At 36.1% G+C, this 20,117-nt stretch overlaps 1 protein-coding gene across 2 annotated transcripts in view; it reads left to right on the forward strand.

Moving 5' to 3' along the window:
• The window catches only part of ASCC3 (activating signal cointegrator 1 complex subunit 3), a 338,689-nt gene that overhangs the window by 246,160 nt on the left and 72,412 nt on the right, over positions 1–20,117 (forward strand). For both annotated transcript variants that reach the window (XM_068551389.1, XM_068551390.1), the window contains 6 exons: positions 28–165; positions 252–372; positions 1,352–1,484; positions 6,697–6,822; positions 17,464–17,575; positions 17,773–17,907. In XM_068551389.1, coding sequence (XP_068407490.1) covers positions 28–165; positions 252–372; positions 1,352–1,484; positions 6,697–6,822; positions 17,464–17,575; positions 17,773–17,907 — 765 coding nt within the window. The remainder of the gene's footprint in view (positions 1–27; positions 166–251; positions 373–1,351; positions 1,485–6,696; positions 6,823–17,463; positions 17,576–17,772; positions 17,908–20,117) is intronic.

Below are 20,117 nucleotides of genomic sequence, written 5' to 3' on the forward strand. Positions count from 1 at the left end.
ATCTTGTAATTGTGTTTTTATTTGCAGATGGAGAATATCATTGGAACAGTAAGAGATTCCAACCTGAAGCTGACACTTGCTTTCGGAATAGGAATGCATCATGCCGGACTACATGAGAGGGACCGAAAAACAGTAGAGGAACTATTTGTAAATTGTAAAGTTCAGGTAATTTTTTTCCATGAACAGATATTTAAAAGTAACTTAAAAGTTGTATTTTAGTTAGATGTAAGATATTATCTTTTATTTTCTAGGTTCTTATTGCTACAAGTACATTAGCCTGGGGTGTAAACTTTCCAGCTCATTTAGTAATTATTAAAGGAACAGAATATTATGATGGAAAAACAAGACGATATGTGGATTTTCCCATTACAGGTAATATTTTTAAATTGACAAATACATTAAACGTCTATTTTAGCCTTAATAATTTGAATTTGCATGAATTAAATTTTAGGGAATTGGTCACATGTCAGTGATGAACAAATTGTAAATTTTTTGTTTCCAGTAAAAATATTACTCCAAAGTATTAAGCCACTTTATTTACTTTTACTTATCTAATGTGTTAATGAATGTCAAAGGCACAAGTAATTGTTTTAAATTTATAAATAGATGAAAGTACTGATTAGTAGGAATTAGTGTGACTTAATAAGTTATAATTAAACATTATGTTTAATTTTAAATCTCCCTCACTAGACATGATATTTCCTATAGGACTTCTAGAACCAAAGCACTTGTTGCTATAACTTGTACATGAACAGTCTATTAACATATTTTAAAACTTGATAAAAGAATTTTCAGTGAGTTTTGAACAGGAAAATATGCCAAATGTGTATTTCAACTCAATGAGTGCATATAAAATCTGTATCATTTCTCAGTCATTACTTACATGAATGCATGTAAAATCTGTATCATTTCTCAATCATTACTTACCTCAGAGACTCCTGCAGTATAAAAGAAAAATTTTATACAGTGGATGGGAAGAAGAGGAAGCCTAAGTGGATCCATTATTCATGGGGAAAAATAAGCAAATGACTCTGCTGAAGAGGTTTTCCTATATAAGAGTTATATAGTTATAACTCTTAAATAGCATTTTTAAACATTTACCTAAAGGAATCTTTGATCTTTCTTACTTCTATACACTGTAAGACTCTTCTGGGGACTCAATTTTCTATCATAGTGAATTAATTATTTAATTATTAGGGAACTCAGTAGTAGGCATCAGAGAGAGCATCCCTGGTCTTAAAATACTCTACTCCCTTTTATTTTGTTGTGTTGTAGAAACATGCCATAATCCATCAGTATTTCTTGTGCTACATGCCACACTGCAGAATACCTCTTGTTCTCTTTCTTATAGATGTACTCCAGATGATGGGACGTGCTGGGAGGCCTCAGTTTGATGACCAAGGCAAAGCTGTAATTCTGGTTCATGACATAAAGAAAGACTTTTACAAAAAATTTCTTTATGAACCTTTCCCTGTAGAGTCAAGGTAAATTTTGCTGTAAATTAATTTAAATGGATTATGTCATAGCAGGTTGATATTTTTGTGCTGACATTGTATTAGATGAAAATCAGTAAAACTTCTAGTTCAAAAGAATTATTTGAAGTGAAACAATATATTTATCACAATAAGACAACATTAAATTATAATTTTCACTATAAAAGAAAAACACACTGTTTAAAAGAAGCAGTGAAGGGACTTCCCTGGTGGCGCGGTGGTTAAGAATCCACCTGCCAATGCAGAGGGCACAGGTTCGAGCCCTGGTCCAGGAAGATCCCACATGCCACGGGGCAGCTAAGCCCAGTGCGCCACAACTACTGAGCCTGCACTCTAGAGCCCACGAGCCACAACTATGGAGGCCATGTGCCACAACTACTGAAGCCCACATGCCTAGAGCCCATGCTCTGCAACAAGAGAAGCCACTGCCATGAGGAGCCAGCGCACCACAACAAAGAGTAGCCCCCACTCGCTGCAACTAGAGAAAGCCCGCACGCAGCAACAAAGATCCGATGCAGCCAAAAATAAATTAATTACTTAATTAATTTATTTATTTTAAAGAAAAGAAGCAGTGAAGTACATAGTTCAGTCACATTGACTCTGGAGCAAGACAACCTGGGTTCATATTTGAGCTCTCCACCACTTACTTGCTTGATCTTTTTTTTTTTTTTTTTTTTTTATTCAAGACCCATTTATTCTCTAGTTCTGCCCACATGGAGACACCCTCCTTGAAAAGGGGTTGAATCCTTCCGTTCACTTTAACACCCTGTGCTGAAAACATGTCTTCCGAGGTTTCAACTCCGAGATCCACAGTCTTAAAGCACTGATTCTTAAACCTCATCTAGATTTCTCCCCTTGGATGGGGGGAGATGACCCAAACACAGAGAAGAACAGCTCAGGACTGTGGGCTCTGCTCACCCAGAAGACCTTGCAGCTCCCCTGACCAGCTGGCTGGAGCCAGGATTAGGGCCCTGAGACGAGGGGCGCCTGCTGGGCTGCCGCCCTCGCCCCTAACTCCCGTCCTCTTCACTAGGCTGGCTGTCACCTTTAGTTTCCCTGGAGTCTGGGGCTTCCAGACGGTCTCTGCTCACACTTCTGTATCTCGCCTGCTGCCTCAGCACTGCTGATTCACACTAGGGGAGAAAAGCACACAGAACTGCTTTTCAGCACACCAACGTTCCACACCAAAGTTATGTGATAAGCCTACAGGTTCTTTTTCATCACAGGACACTCCCAAGGCCATGACTTCCTTCGGCTGCCCACTGCCCTTGCCAGCAGACTGGACGTGCGTGGCCACCGTGCTGAGTCGGGCACACCCCCTGGCTCCCCTCCGGCGCGCTCTCCTGGAGAACTGAGGGCGGTGCCCTGGGCGCATCCGCAGGATCTGTCCTGAAGCCAGTCCTAGAGTGACAAGAGCCACACCTGCAGGTCTATTCCACTGACCAGACGCACAGGACCGAGCTGGGCCCACAGACCTTGGTCTGGACTGTGTCGGCTGGTCATTCTTGCCTAGCTTCACAGGCCAACAGCCGCTGTCCTTCCTTTCTTGCTCATCACTGCACCAGCGGGTCACTCCTACCTGCTGCCGTCACACACCTGGCAACCTCGTGTTCTGCGGCCAGCCAAGAACTGAGACCCCAGCAGGCCCCTAGTTCCCAGCAGGCCCCTAGTTCCCAGCAGGCAAACTCCCCATTAAACTACTGCTGCCTAGCAGTGTTCTCGAGGCTTCAGAGCCGGGAAAGCGCAGAGAGGATAGCAATCCGCGGCGCCCCCAGCCCCAGACCCACGATGCTCCGCGGAGGCGCCAGAACCTCCCCGCACCCACCCGCGCCAATACAAAGGAGCTCTGCGCCCGCCTGTCCCGCAGACCCGGGCGCACACCCGACCATCGCGACCCACGATGGAGACGCGGAGGGCGGGGCTCGGCCGGCGGAGGCCGCTGGGGCGGGCGGGGACCCGGGCTCCGGCCCGAGGCCGCGCGGACCCAGCAGGCCGCCCACCCACCGCCCAGAAAAAGCTACTTGCTTGATCTTGAACAAGTTATTTAAATCCTCAATGCCTTAGTGCACTGTCTGTAAGATGGAGATAGCAGCAATACTGGCCATCTCGTACGGTACTTGTACTGATCAAATGTATCGTGCTTGGAACTGTGTCTGGCACATAGTAAGCATTTAATAAAGTGTTAGTTTGGTGTGTGTTTTTGTAGAATAGTCTATAAATAAATATGCAAAATAAAGGGATTGGTAATGAATAATTTAGGCTAATGGCCAGTTTCAGAATTATCACATACTTCTTTGTGGATCCAGTAACTACCACCCCTTTGACAAAGTCTTTCCTCATTTTCTCAGCTGAAAATAATCTTTTGTCTGTCAGATTTATACATTTTTCATTCCTAACATTTATCACTTGCTACCTTTTATCATAGTCTTCTTTAATATACTGAATCGCCTTTACCATATTCTAACTGCAAAGGACAAAATATATTTCTAATTTATACTGTAAATAGTTATTGAGTTTTTTACTGTGTTAGAAGTTCTAATGTTCCTTTTTTTTTTTAATTTGGAAAATATAAAAACATTTAATATTGTGGGAGATAGCTAACATTGTGCTGAGAGAAAATTTATGACCATAAATATACATATTTTAAAAGAAAGAGTGAAGGGCTTCCCTGGTGGCACAGTGGTTAAGAATCCGCCTGCCAGTGCAGGGGACACGGGGTCGATCCCTAGCCCAGAAAGATCCCACATGCTGCAGAGCAACTAAGCCCGTGCGCCACAACTACTGAGCCTGTGCTCTAGAGCCCACGAGCCGCAACTACTGATCCCACATGCCAAGAGCCTGTGCTCCGCAACAAGAGAAGCCACGACAATGAGAAGCCCGCGCACCGCAACAGAGAGTAGCCCCTGCTCGCCACAACTAGAGAAAACCTGCGCACAGCAACAAAGACCCAACACAGCCAAAAATAAAAACAAATAAATAAATAAATAATTTTTTAAAAATAAAAGAGTGAAAAATGAATTATCTGAATATGCATCTCAAGAATTTGAAAAAAAATTAGCAAATTGAACTCAAAGAAAGGAGAAGATAGAAAGATAAGAGAAAGAATTAATGAATTGAAACCAAACATACATTAGAAAAAAATCAACAAAGCCAAAAGTTGGTTCTTTGAAAAGAAGAATAATATTGATAAACCTTTAAGTCTGGTCAAGAGAAAAGAGAGAAGGAACAACACAATATCAGGATACAAAAGAAATCTAAAAGGTAATAAGATATTATGAAAAAATTTATACAAATAATTTTTAAATTTTAGATCAAATGGTAGAATGCTTTTTTAAAAAAATTACTAAAACTGACACAAAAAGAAATGGAAATTTTAAATAGCCTCTTATCTATCAAAGCAATTGTATCTGAAATTTAAAATCTTTCCACAAAGAAATTTTCTGACCCAGACGTTCCACTAGTGAATTCTTTATAACATTTAAGGAAGAAATTGAACTCATGAAATTGAACACGAACTCTTCCTGTAATAGTCGAAAAGATAGGACTATTTGCCAACTTATTTTATGAGAGTAGGATAACCTTGATACCAAAACCTGATAAATTTACAAGAAAGGAATGTAACAGAGCTGTGTCTCTCATGAATATAGATGTAGAAATCCTAAATAAAACATGAGTAAATCAAATCTAACAATGTATAAAAAGATAACATATTACAACTAACTACAATATCAGTGCAAAGATGACTTATTACTTGAAAATAAATGAATATAATTCACCGCGTTAGCAGGAAAAAATGAGAAAAATTATATGATTATCTCATAGATATAAAAAAAAGCGTTTGGTGAAATTCCATACCCATTTATAATAAAAACTCTTAGCCAACAGGAATATAAGGGAATGTTCTTAATCTGATAAAGAGTCTCTACTAAAAATCTGCTGCAAACATCATGATAAATGATTCAATATTGAAAGCTTTCCCTTTGAGATAGGAAATGATACAGGGATGTTGTTTTCACCACTGCCAGTAAGCATTGTGATAGAGATCCAAGCCACTGCATTAAGGTAAAGAAAAGAAATAAAAGTCAAAATATCCTTTTGAGCAAGAGGAGTGACTAAAAAGCATAAAAGGAAGACTTCTGGGGCCCTGGTAATGCTTGATCTTGGTGGTGGTTACACAGATGTGTTCACATTGTATTACTTGAGTTGTACATGTTTAATTTATGTATTTTTTTTCTATGTGTACTTCAGTAAAAAGTTTATTAAAAATTTAAATGTGTACCTTGATATGACTACTATTAATATTTTATTTCTACAGAGTACATATACAGAAGTTATATGTTAACTTCTCTGTTAATGGGCATTTAGAGAGTGTCTGGTTTTTAACTCTTACATATATTGCTGCAGTGAAGTATTTTGCTTCCCTATCCTAACCTATAAATGTTTCCCTATCAGGTGATAATGAAAAAGTGAAATTGCTGAGTCACGGTGATTGTTCAAATAGATATTGTCAAATTGCCCTCCAAATTAGCTATACGGATTTATATACTCTGCCACTGGTGACTGGAGAGTAATATCGCAACTTTTTTTTCATTCAATTTATTATGGCCATTTTCTCAAATCCTTAAAAACATCCTTTGCAAAAACTGTTTTTTAATACCTGAATATTGTTCCATGTATCATAATTTACATGGCCTTTTCTTTAGTTGGACATTGCTTCCCTTTTTTGTAATTTATGTAAGAAACTGAAATGAACATTTTGTTATGCCAGTCTTTCAACACATCTGATCATCTCTGTATATTCCACAACACCTAGCACATTTATGTCTTATATGACTGAACTTAATATTCACTGAATGAATGAAGGGAATATCCTTGCTCTATCCTAACCGTCCCCCCTTTCTTACCAACTCTCCTTTCATCTGCCTCAGTAACTCTTCTCTGCTCTCCAAGGTGTATCGTCCCTTGTCTGCTCTTACCTCGGCTCTCATCTTCTCCTCCCTTAAAGTTATTAGCTCCCTTCCTGTCAGCCTGTGTTTATTTCCACCTAGCAATTTATTTCCCCAAAATTATATACAAAAGATACAAATTACACAAAACATTTGTTCTGTATCCTGGAACATCAAATCTGAGTCTTGACTATGTGAGATAAATTGTTTTTCATTTAATGTTCATGTATGTTTCCCATGTCTTGTTCACTCTGTAGCTTATTAGGAGTGCTCTCTGACCATCTAAATGCAGAGATTGCTGGTGGTACAATAACATCTAAGCAAGATGCAATGGATTATATCACCTGGACTTACTTTTTCCGACGTCTTATCATGAACCCCAGGTAAGTGCGGGGCAAGTATTTTTCTGTTTTGCACTAAAAGAAAATATGTTTGAAGGTAATCATCTCTAAATTCAGGTACATAACAAAAATGCCAAACATTGGACATCCTAGGTATAGGACTTTGCCCAGAGAATCAGATAATATCTCTGATATGTTCACAATGTATTGTGATATATTAGAAAATAATTGTGTGCATTTTATTAGCTTATTTTAATTAACTTAGAATGTTCTCAAGGAGTTCGCTCTGTAGTTAGGGAGACAAGACACCTGACGTCATTAAGAAATGTGCTCAATTAAATTACATGGCAGTGGCTGACTTGGGTGCAGTTAGAATTCAGAGAAGAATAAGGCCTGTGAAATTGGAGGGGGAAGAACTTGTGAGGCATTTGTAAAGGTTAATAAGAACCCTGAAAGATGGAATAAAATTGGGGGAGTTGTGATGCAGTATCTTTTTACTCCAGGCAGGATAGATTGTATCTTCATTCAGCACCTGTTTATCAAATATTGTATTAGACATTGAAGCATGAGGATGAGTGTATATCATCCCTTATCTTCAAGGGCTGATCTTGTAATGTGGAGATGGACATAAATGATTACAGTGCAAATCATAAGTGCTCTAACAGACTGTATTTAAGCCTGTGAGAGTGAAAGCTTCACAGACGAAGTGATACTTCACCCAGAACTCGAATCTGGAACAGAAGTGGAAAAGGTGGAAGGCACAAAAATACTAGATGGGCGGAGGCCCTCAGTGCTTGAAAGAGTCTCTAGAGAACGCCAAAAGTTAGATGTAAAGCTTAGAGTATGAGGCAAGAAGATTTTCTTGCCTAGAAAGTGGACCAAGCACCAGAGAGTAAAGGGCCTGTATGCCATGCTAAGGGGTTTGCATCTGATCCTATTGGCTGTGGTTGGAAGTTTTTAAATATAGTTTAGCATCACCAAATTAGGTTTTTGTTATTGTTGTTTTCTTTGTACCTTTTGAGCCCTTCACCCATTTCTCCCACCCCCACCCCCACCTCTGGCAACTACCAGTCTGTTCTTTGGTATTTTGTTTTGTTTTGTTTTTAGATTCCATGCATAAGAGAAATCATATGCTATTTGTCTTTCTCTGTTTGACTTATTTCACTTAGCATAATATCCTAGCGGTCCATCCATGTTGTTTCCAAGGCACGATTACATTTTTTAAATTTATTTATTTATTTATTTATTTTTGGCCGCGTTGGGTCTTCGTTGCTGCACGCAGGCTTTCTCTAGTTGCGGCGAGCAGGGGTTACTCTTCATTGCGGTGCGTGGGCTTCTCATTGTGGTGGCTTCTCTTGTTGTGGAGCATGGGCTCTAGGCATGCAGGCTTCAGTAGTTGCAGCACACGGGCTCAGCAGTTGCGGCTCACAGGCTCTAGAGCACAGGCTCAGTAGTTGAGGTGCACGGGCTTAGTTGCTCAGCGGCATGTGGGATCTTCCCGGACCGGGGCTCAAACCCGTGTCCCCTGCATTGGCAGGTGGATTCTTAACCACTGTGCCACCAGGGAAGTCCCTACATTTTTTTATGGCTGAGTAATATTCCATTCTTTGTCTATACCACAATTTCTTTATTCATTCATCCATTCATGGACACTTAGGTTGTTTCCATATTCTGGCTATTGTAAACAATGCTGCAATGAACATGGGGGTGCATGTATCTTTTCAAATTAGTGTTTTTGTTTTCTTCTAATAAATACTGGCTTTGTTTCAGTACTTGCAGCACTGTGGTAGGGAATGAGCTAGAATGGGGAAATATTTATAGCAAGGAGACCAGTTAAGATGCTTTTTAACAATAGGGCAAAGACACATAGGACCTTAACAGATGCAGGGGGAATGGAAGGAGGCCAAAGGTGAGGGACATTCGTGATATGAGTAAGAAGAAATATTAAACCATTGTTAAGATCTTGAACAGAGAGATCATGATGAAAATGATGAAATGAATTTACTAAATCTTACTAGTTGGTACTTTAAGAAATTTGTTTCTCTTCAGCCAACATTTCCACTTACATAGGTAGGAGTTTGAGAATATGGTGATGTTTTGCTCAGATCCGCAACTGTATTAGGCCTCTGTATTAGGTACAAAATTTCATTTGGGAAAATGACTACAAAATTAATGAGATAGTCTTACAGTACCACAAATTTTCCATAGTAAACAGATCACAGATTACCATTGTGGAATCGTACAATGGGATAGACTTTACATGTACTCTAGTCCAACCTTCTTGTTTGGTATTGAAGAAACGGAGGCTGGAAACTTAAAGTGACTTGTCCTGGATCCAATAACTACTTTGTGATAAAGCCAGAACTTAAAAACGTAAGTTTTGTGAATTACTACTCTTTATGTTTTTGGAGGGAGAAGAATCATGGTGTATAACTGTAGATATATTCATTTTTCTTATATCACAAGAATGGAGGCAATTAATAGAAAGTGAGTAATAGCCTACCTCCTTCACAGGGTCATGTTGGGAATCAAGTACACGAATTAAAGCCTCTCTAAGTTTTGTATTAATTATGAAAAACTTAATGTTGATTAGTGAGCTCTTATTCTTGTACTCCTTTCCAGTTGCTTTACTGGTCTATACCATCCTAAAGACTCTAGTCTAGGGCATTTTCTGGCGGTCCAGTGGTTAGGACTGCACGTTTTCACTGCCAAGAGTGCGAGTTCAATCCCTGGTCAGGGAACTAAGATCCCACAAGCTGCATGGCCCAGCCAAAAAAAAAAAAAAGACTCTAGTTTAGAGATTTAGAACCTAATCATTTCTGTCAGCTTGTCTGATCAGCAAACAAGGGAATGATTATCTGAGGCAAATTGAGTTCTTTAGCAAATTATAGTTCTTTATTGAATCCACAGATACACTGAATTTTGTGTGTGCATCTTCTTTTCTTAATTAAAAATTTTTTTAACTTTTCATTTTCAAACAATTTGAGATTTTTTTTAATTGCAAGAATAGTACAAACAGGCACTGTGTACCCTTCATCCAGCTTCCTCAAGTGTTAACATCTTACATGACTATAGTACAGTTATCCAAACCAGGAAATTTACATTTATGCAATACTGTTAAGTAATCTACAGGCTTCATTCACCTTTCATCAGTATTTCCACTAATGTCCCTTTCCTGCTGAAGACCCAATTTAATAGTATCCTGCATTCCATTTAGTTGTTCTGCCTCCTTAATTCATTTCAATCTGTGACATTTCCTCAATCTTTCTTTGTCTATCATAACCTTGACACTTTAGAGGAACCCTGGCCAATTATTTTGTAGAACATCCTTCAATTTGGGTTTGTCTGAAGTTTTCTCATCCCTGAATTCAAGTTCTGCCTTTTGGGGCAAGAAGACTGTAGAAGTGATGCTGTGCTCTTTTCAGTGCATAATATTAGGAAGTTCTTCTCTAGAGATCCCTTCTGTATTTAAAATATCACTTGTCTGTGAAAGACCCAAAATAAGTTACTCCAGCTGTTCCCCATCCCAAGTTACAGTCTCATTTCTCCACCTGCCTTCTGAATGTTGCCACATGGACTTCCCACCATCATTTCAAATTCAGCATGTCTAAAACTGAATTAATCAGATATCAAAATTTTGCTCTAATATCACTTTCTTACCTTTGTTAATGTTATCACTCTGCATCTACTTATGTTGACTTCAAATCTCAAATTTGCTTTTTAATTTTTCTCCTCCCTTAATTTCCTTAGTTCTTTACCTGCTTAATCTTCTTTCAGTCTATCCTCAATCTAGCCTAATTTGCAAACTGTCCGAGAATATTGATCAGAAATTAAATGTATTGGAGACGGGAACTAGATAAGTTGTGCTTAGTAGACATAGAATAAGTGTTGACACCTGAACAAAGGCTTGAAAGAAGTAAGAAGGTTGACCACATGAATATCTAGCAAACAACATTTCAGGCCAAGGGAACGGGAGCAGTTCTAAAGCAGGCACGTCTGGTGTGTTGAAGGCGCAACAAGAAGAAGGTGTAGCTGAAGTGGAATAAGCGTGGGGAGGAGAGCAGTAGGAGATAAAGCTAGGGATGTGGGCGGTCAGTGGTCATACTGGTCATGTGGGAGCTTAGACACCATGGTAGGGACTTTGATTTTTATTCTGGGTGAAATGAGAACCATTGTAGGTTTTCAATCAGAGGGCTGACAGGATCTATTCATACCGTTAAAAAGGCCAATTATAATCATAAATGTTATAAATAATTTAAACTTCCCTATTGAAAGACAGAAATTCTCAGATTTATATTTTTAAATCCCACTAAAAATGATTTATAAGCAACATATCAAATCAAAATGATATCGAAAAGTAGAAAACTAGGCATTGAAAGAAGACCTGAAGGAGAGTACCAAAGAGAAACCAATAGCTACAGAATTAAAATCAGACAAAATGAAATTCAAGGCAATAAAGATTAAAAAGGACAGTGAAGAATGGTTATATTGATAACAAGTACAATCACTAAAAGTTATAGTAGATTATAAATTTTTAGATAACTAGAAATATAGCATCAAAATATATAAAGCAAAACCAATAGAAATCTAAGATGTTAACCAAATTTTAGTCATGTTGAAAGACTTTAACACATATCCCTCAAAAATCAGCATGTCAAAGAGATATAAAGTATTTCATAAAATAAAAGATTTGAATAACAATATCCTTGAATATGTGTATGTGTTCGTAGTACCCCCAAAAAAGAATATGCCATACTTAAAAACACTAATGGAATTTTAGTTATAAAAATATACCATGTACTAGACTACAAAGAGCAACTCACTGTATTTCAGAATGTAGAGATCATAAGGCTACATTCTCACAGTGTAATGCAATAAAACCAGAAATAAACAAGAGAAAGGATGGCAAAAAAATCTAACTGCTTGGCATTTAACTACTTTTATTCTAGTGAAAGATGAAATTTTTTTTAAATAGGTATAGGCTAGAACTATACAAAAATAAAAATGTTTTAGAACAAAACCTATGAATTTTAATCAACGCAGAGTTCCAAGGAACGTTCATATCTTTAGGGCACCTACAGGAAAGCGTGAACGCTTGAACATAATTAAATATCCATCTCGAGAAACTAGAAGCACATTAGCAAAAACAAATACAAGAAGAATATATAAAAATAAAAATTGAAGTTAATAAAATGGGAAACAAAAACTACACTAATATTATTTATTATTGTGTCTGCGGTATTTGAGATGCTGTTTCAGGAGCCTAACTCATTTAGTACTGTTATGACCCCCATTTTATAAATGAAGAAACTGAAGCACAGGGAGATTAAGCAGCTTGCCCACAATCAGGCAGGTCTGAGTGACAGAGGCAGAACTACTGATAGAATCCAGGCATTCTAGTTCCAGAGGCCACATTCTTCATCCCTGGGCCCATTATCAGGTCCAGAATTCAAATATCCATACTTTCTATCCAGATCTCTTTTCAGTGCTGTGATGGAAAATGTGTTCTCTTTGGAAACCATACCATACTAATTCTGAATGTGTAATACTTTTGTTCATTTGATGCAAAAAAAAAAAACCTGTCATTTTTAATATCTATACCTTTACATCTGGATAAAAATGGGAAAACGTGCCTAAATAAAGTTTAACAAGTTACATATTTTACTTAGTCTGCTATAGCATGCCCTGCAGTTTTCTTTCTGATTGGCCCTTATATCTTTTTATTATTGTCTGTGTTAAAATCACCTATACACAAAGCTAGAAGCAAAGAAAGGCACAGGAAATTGGTACACTTTTTCTACTTATTTGTAGATCTAGTAAAAGTTTTAAGAAACCTAAAATCATTGTCTCAAATGAAGAGCTTGTGTTATATGTAGTTTTAATATATACTTCATGCTTCCTGTCATTCAGTGCCATAAATTGAGATTTGACTTTTCTTTGGGTGGGAGGGGCTTGTATACACACATATGTGCATACATGTATGTGTAACAAGGAAAAACTGAAGTTTATTTAAAATAGAAAGGGCAAAGACCACTCTCAAAATACAGTCACATATAGGTAAATAAATATGACCCAATTCTCCAACCCCCTTCATTTAATCATATTACTGTAAAGTGTCCCCCCAACGCCACCACCAAAAATAAAATTTATGTTGAGAAAGATTTCAGTTCCTGGTTGTTCTCTGTATGTCTGTGTATATCCTTAAGTTTTTGATATGCATGTATATGCAAATATATGTATGCTTATAAAGATACATATTTATATGTGTAAATATATATGTAGACACACATACATATATACATTAGTTCATTCAAATATATATAAACACATGTATTGGTGCATCATGAAATCTAATATATTTCATATATTGAGTTCTGGATTCAATTTGTATGTTCAATTTTACTCTCTGTTTTCCCCTGAGAAAGCTTCTAAATAATTCTAGGGCAAAAAAATGTTGTGGTAGTTTCAGCTGTCCCTGCAACCACTTTCATTATTTGTGTCATTATTACTGCTGCATAATCTGAACATAAAAAAACATGGTGCTGTAACAAATGACTTCCCAGTACTGACAGTTATAGCAGCAGCATTTCAATACTGATGAAAAATTTCCCAGCGAGGTCTCTGGCCAGGTTTACATAAACCAAACAGGAAATAGCTGCCACTATTCACATTAAATCCAAACTGTTTGGTGTAACTTTATCTATGTTTTACATTACAATAAAATCTCTTTCATTTTCAGCTGGTGAAATTGTGTCCTTATTAACATTGGAAAAAGATAACTTGAAGTTTCATGTGTGGTATTCTTGTTTGTCCTTTGATAAGATCTTTTAAAGATAATTTTTTAGAAATTGTTTTACTTTTTGACTGTTTAAATTTAATGAACTTTGTAAAATTTTATGATAGGGAGAGGTTTGTTTATAATTTCTTCCCAATGGACTGCTAATAGAAGTTAGCTTGTCTAGCCCATGTGCTAGATGCTGTCAGTATCAAACTGCCTTTGACTTTCACACCTCTCAGGGGACTAGTAATTGTTGTGTTCAAACAGCCTGTAATTGTGATCCCGCTGGCTTTCTCAGTATGCTTCTGGCTATTAGAATCATTAAACAACTCAGCACCTGTTAACAGCATTGTAAATATTCAACCCTGCTTGTGTGCAGGTTGAATCCAATATAGAGAAATCTTACAGAGCTCAGCCTCATAAATTAGAGCCTCTGACAAGTCAGTTATTGTGAAACTGGGTTTCTCTGTGAAATAAATGAAATAGCATGCTGACAAAAAGGTAGGCTGTCTGTTTATGGCAGAGAGAAGATAATGACTTGACGAGTCAATGCAGTGAGTGTGAAACTACATTGTATCCTTTATCCATAATTAAACAGTTGTATAACATTTCCGTTTTAATAACCAGTAAATTATAAATTTTCTACTGTGGAGAATGCAACATGAAAACAGACCTTTTTACTTAGCAGTTGCATGCTTTTTTCAAGTTAGTAAAGTGATAATTGAAATTAATGATATGTATAAGCTAAATGCTTATAATTATTTAGGCTAGAAATTGCACAGTGACTGAAAAGTTTACATGTTAGAAGCGAAGGCCATATAATGCTACTAATGAAGATCATGTAAATATAAACTCCATCCTTTATTCACAAAAAAAGTGTTAGAATATATTCTCTCTCAAAGTTTTATGGGACCTAAAAAATAATTCCATTTACACTTAGTTTTATTACTTTATAGTGTCTTGTAAACTATACATCTAATTAAGATGTAGCAGTATACTTTCTTAAGGATTTGAAAATATTTATGTAACCTTAGAATCTCAGTTCAGATATTAACAAAGAATAATATTTGGTATAAATCAGTGAAGTCATACCACTAACAAAAATAGATGCATTTTAGTATTTGTGTTGGCTGCATAGGAGAAAAGTTTTTTAATGATTGAGATTTTACTATTATATTCAAGAATGTAATATTTTAACCAGCCCTCTCTATTTTTAAAGTTGTCGCTTTTAAAAAATAAATAAAGTTATCACATATGCCAGAATATCTGAAGAAAACAATTTTAGGGATTTTTAAAATTCTAGATTACCCCCCCCAGGTGTAGTAAGGATAAAAGTTTTGATATTGAATAAATTGAATGTCAATTCGATTACTTAAATTGAGTTTTTCATTTCTCATATGCAAGTCAGTAAGAATGTTGGTGAGCATATTGGAAAAGAACAACTGTATTAAGAAATAATCAATGGAAGTTTTTAAAGTTATTCTGCTCAAAAAATGCATTAATTTTTAGCAAGTTAGATTATGATATTTTAGTGTAGTCATCAGATAATTTGTTGCAGTCTCAGAGCCATAATTTTACTTGATTTTTTTTTTCTTTTTTACAACTCACTGTAAATGTTTAAAAAATATTTACCCTGACTGTACTTTCTCTGGATAAAAGCCACAAAGTAGTCTAAAAATTTTTCCAATAGATGTAAATGAACAAACTTCAGAAGGGATATTAGCCCATCAAAATATATCTTGTAAATACATAAAACAGTGAGTAAAATAATTATTAAAAAAAAGAACCTATAATTTTTGGAGACAAGTTTTTATCATTAATGGTTTTAAGTATTATTTGTAAGTGTACCAAATTATTCATTTAAGCATAATATGGGAATGTTGGCATTCCAGTTATATTTATATGGGAATGGCTTGTGGTGAGCCATAGCAGCAACCATGAGATTTTTTGTTTTCAAATGGCCTAAGAAATTTATAGATAAAAATGGAATCATAACTTTTTGTTTTTCACTGTAATATTATTTTCGCAATGTCTTCCTTCTGTAATTTTAATTGCATAAAGAATAGCTTGATTCTTGCTCTGCAAATAGTACTACTTATTCAGTGTCCTGGGCACATTTTCACTGTTTTTTTTCCATTTAGATATAACTTTATCAGCCATATATTAGTCCAGACAGCTGAAAATCGTGTTGGAAAATTTATAGGCTTAGCAAGCCAAAAGAATGTGAAATATAAAGTAAGCACTTACGTTGCAGAAAGTTTGGCTGATAAATTTCATTTGTTGGGGGAAAAAAATGAAAGACAAAAAAATATTGTTAATAATTTGAAACAGCTTTGGGGATCTGTCTCTTTTATGGAGGCTTGAAAGTTCAGAATTTTTATTTTCACCTCTAATGCAGAATAAATTATTCTAACTATGTACTCCTTCTCAGTCACAATTCAGGATAAAGGAAATATTTTCTAATGGTTAATAATGCTGGTTTTTCACCTTCACATATGCCTGGTTGATAAAAGTCTGTGCATTTTGTTTAAAGTAACAACAGCACTGATCTGTCTAGTATTTGTCTGTTCATTGATAAATATTGCTCTATTTTGGTTTATGAAAAGAACTTTTCCAGGAAGGGCAATAATTTCTCTACAGACTAAAATTTAAAGTAACTAATCCTCTTTTATGAGAATTAAAATCCTCAGCATATAACTATGATTTACAGTTATATTCCCAAATAAATAACCTATTATTAATCCATACTCAGTGGAAACTCGTATATTTGGTTGTACCTAGACTTTTGGGCTAACTTCTCTTTCTAGTGAAAATATATCCTGCCATGATTTAAGTCCTGCTTTTTCTGTTTTTAAATAAATTTTTATAGTATTGACCCCAAATCTTTCCCTTGGAAGAAAGAAGGAAAAAAAAAAAATCACCATGCTTGGGAGGCCTTTAGACCTCTCCCATTTGAGATTGTTAACACTTTCTTCCTCAGGCTGTGACCACCCCCTTCCTAGTCCTGTATAGATATAAAACCCTCGTGCTGGGTTTCGGTGATGAGAGTCTGTTCTCTGAGGCCACTTTCCACTCCTGCTCCTTGACTTGGGTAGAGGTAGGGCATGTAAATTCTCCATGCTGACTAGTGGGCGGGGTTCACACAACAGGAATTAGCAGTCTGCCATGACTGTGGAGGCAGTCCCTCACCTCTTGGATCTTTTCCCAGACACGGATTCCTAGTGATCTTAGGGATTTGCCAAAAATCTCTTGGAGTTACAGGGAGGAGCATTCAGGTGAATTGCATGTCCTTAGGTTTTTTACTCAGAAGATATGTAGAGCTGAACCTATGTGTTTTCTGTATAGGTAAGCTTACTTACAATGCTTATTTTGTTAGCCTGATGATGTTCCTTCTAATCTTTAGAATATTTACTCCTTAAGCATTAGGGGAACAATTGACTAAATTTCCTAAAAGAACTCATCTGCCACCCAAATCAATTGTTCTTTGAGTTTTTTAATGTTACTGAGGATGAGTTTTTACATAAAAAAGGGAATTATATATTTATATATAATATGCTTCTCACCTTTTCTAAATCTAGTATGTAAGTTTAGTTTGCTGTAGATGTGTAAACTGAAATAATGTAAGTTTTAACACTGGAAAATGAGTATCTTTTTAATGTGCTGCTGAATTTTATCTGCTTATCTTACATATTTTTAACATATTGCCATTGTTCATCAGTGTCAATAAACCTTAGTATGGGGATTTTGATCTGTAAAATGGAAATGGTAATTGCAATTGCTTTATTCCTTTGATTTGCTATAAATGGAATTTTTTTTTGAAATTCTGAAAAGAACGAGGTGAAATTGAAGTGATGGTTTTAACAGGAAATATTTTGAAACAAATAATGACCTTGCTTGTTTTCTAGCTACTACAATTTGAGTGATGTGAGCCATGATTCTGTGAACAAGTTTCTGTCCAATCTGGTTGAGAAGTCCCTGGTTGAATTGGAACATTCCTACTGTATTGAGGTGGGAGAGGTACGACTCGGTCATACACATTCCAATTTAAAAGATGGCCCAGCTTTTTAACAATAGGGCTTTTGCTTCTAATGATAACCAAAAATTGTAATGAAACAGTTGGAACAGCAACCTACAGTATGAATTATTAATTTTATGAATATATACACTGCTATTGTACTTTTTATTTATGTTATTTTATATTTCTTTTGAAACAGGATAATCGGAGCATTGAACCACTGACATATGGCCGGATTGCCTCTTATTACTATTTAAAGCACCAAACAGTTAAAATGTTCAAGGAGCGTTTGAAACCTGAATGTGGTACTGAAGAATTGCTTTCAATTCTGAGTGTGAGTTTCACGATATTATTTCACCGTTTTTAATACAAAGAGATTATATTTTATATATTTCATACCTTCACTTTTAATTTGGGTCTTAATTTGTTGCCATCTAGTTCCTCTTGAAATTTGGCAGAAACTGTTTATGAAGTTCTTTCTTCTGTCAAACATGATCACTACAAAGCAAATCTGGACTAAATTCCCCATAGATAAGATGACCGTGTAATTTATCATCCAAACTTGGGTCAGTCTGAGAATGGAATGGGGCACTATTGATATTTAAGCCAGGATAATAGGTATAAACTGGGCTCTCCTCAGCAGCCAGGTGATCTCCCTAGCCTTCAGTGTAATAACCTCTCTGAATTATAGTTGAAAGCTTTTCTTATTGCTCTTTTTGGGTAATTCTTGTTGGAACTATGATGTTGCTGATGTTTCTTAACATAAGGATCCACTTGATTAAGTTCTCTTAGAATTAATGCCAGAAAAGTTAACTCCTCCCATTCCCCCCCTTCCAAAAAAAATATACAATCAGATTTATCACGTAGTAAAAAACTATACTATGTTCATTTTGCTTTTTTGCCGAGAAGCTAAGAGCTAAATTTAATATTGAAGTTAACATTACTATTAGGAGTATCTTCTCTACTTCCTTCCTGCATATTATATATGCATTATTTTGTTGTTGTTGACTTTAAGTGTAATAATTTACCATAAAACTTTGTGGGCACATTAATCAGGATATATGTTATAAGTAAATACTGTATTTTATTTTACCCCTCAGGTGTGTTGGTACTTTTTTAAAAAGTTAAGACCCATTGGGCTATAATGTCTTTAAGGTCCTTCTCTTATAAATTCACTGATTCTGCTGTAGTTCACTTACTTATTAGCTTTTTTCCTACCTCTCCTATTGCTTTATCATTCTCAATAGACATCAGTATCCCATTCACAGTTTTCCAATTTTTCAGTGTTTTCCCTTTGAGAAACTAGTGTAGAGATTTTGTGTGTGGCGTAGGGCCAAATACATTGTAATGAGTCAGAAAATATTTGTTCATGAATTGATGGATGGGTGGATGGATCCTGTATAAATCAGTTTTCTATTGTTTGCTCTATGGAAATGAGTAGAGGATTAAAGTATATGAGGCAGCTTTCAAGAAAATGATTTTGCTGTCAAATTAACAATTCATTTCTGAGGTAAGAATATTTTTTAAAAATTAAGAATCTCTTTTAGATTTCTAAGAATGAGGTTTTTATCATTTCCTAGACAGATATTCATAAAAACAGGATTTTTCTGGGGGGAAGACAGTAAAATAACGGTTAGTTAATTTCAGCAAGCATCTTAAACTAGTATCTGTTAGATTTAAGAATATAATGTTTCTTTCATATTTACCTACCTTGATATATTTACCTAATTTAGTATTTTAAAGTACTTGGGAACACATAATAACAGCTAATACCTTTGAGCACTTTTCATGTGACAGGCACTATTCCAGGAACTTTACATTGATAAACTCATTTAATCCCAACAAAGCCACTCATTTGATATTGATAACATCCCATTATTATTCCTATTTTAAAGAGTAACCAACTCGTCCAAGGTTGCACATCAAGTGAGTAGTTTGCAGTCTAGCACCTTAGTATGCATTCTTAACCACTGCACTGTGCTGCCTCTCATGCCCCTCCCTCTCTCTCTCTCTCTCTCTCTCACACACACACACGCGCACACACACACACACACACACACACAGTGAGCTGGAAAATACCGAGTTGGGAGGTTCAAAGTATGTCTACACTAGATGCACATTGTTCGTAAAAGTTTGTGAAAACCATATGCCTATTCCACCCTACTAAAAAAAAAACCCCAAATGTATATAGTACCAAGGGAATTCAATCATTTTTCTCTTCAGTCTTTTCCATAAGAAGGCACTGATAGAGCAAGAGGTCTGTTCACATCCTTTCAGCAGCCTGTTTCTTTCCAGCATCACACTGCCTAAAACCAGTTAATACTGATCTCATGGTATATCTTTACTAAAATAAAGTCAACTCTTTTGTGAATAATAAGCAGAACGACTCGTCTGCAGATACACAGAAGGTAAACTACAGTATATTCACATAGATACTGTTCTGCATACTCCCTTAATGATTTCTACAGCAACAATGATATAATCTCTTCATCCTACGGTGTCTAGTCCATGAGACTCTCAGCTTTTGCTAGGTAGGGTCTAAGT

The sequence above is a fragment of the Eschrichtius robustus genome, chromosome 9 (assembly GCF_028021215.1).
Source record: "Eschrichtius robustus isolate mEscRob2 chromosome 9, mEscRob2.pri, whole genome shotgun sequence".
Classification (NCBI taxonomy): domain Eukaryota; kingdom Metazoa; phylum Chordata; class Mammalia; order Artiodactyla; family Eschrichtiidae; genus Eschrichtius; species Eschrichtius robustus.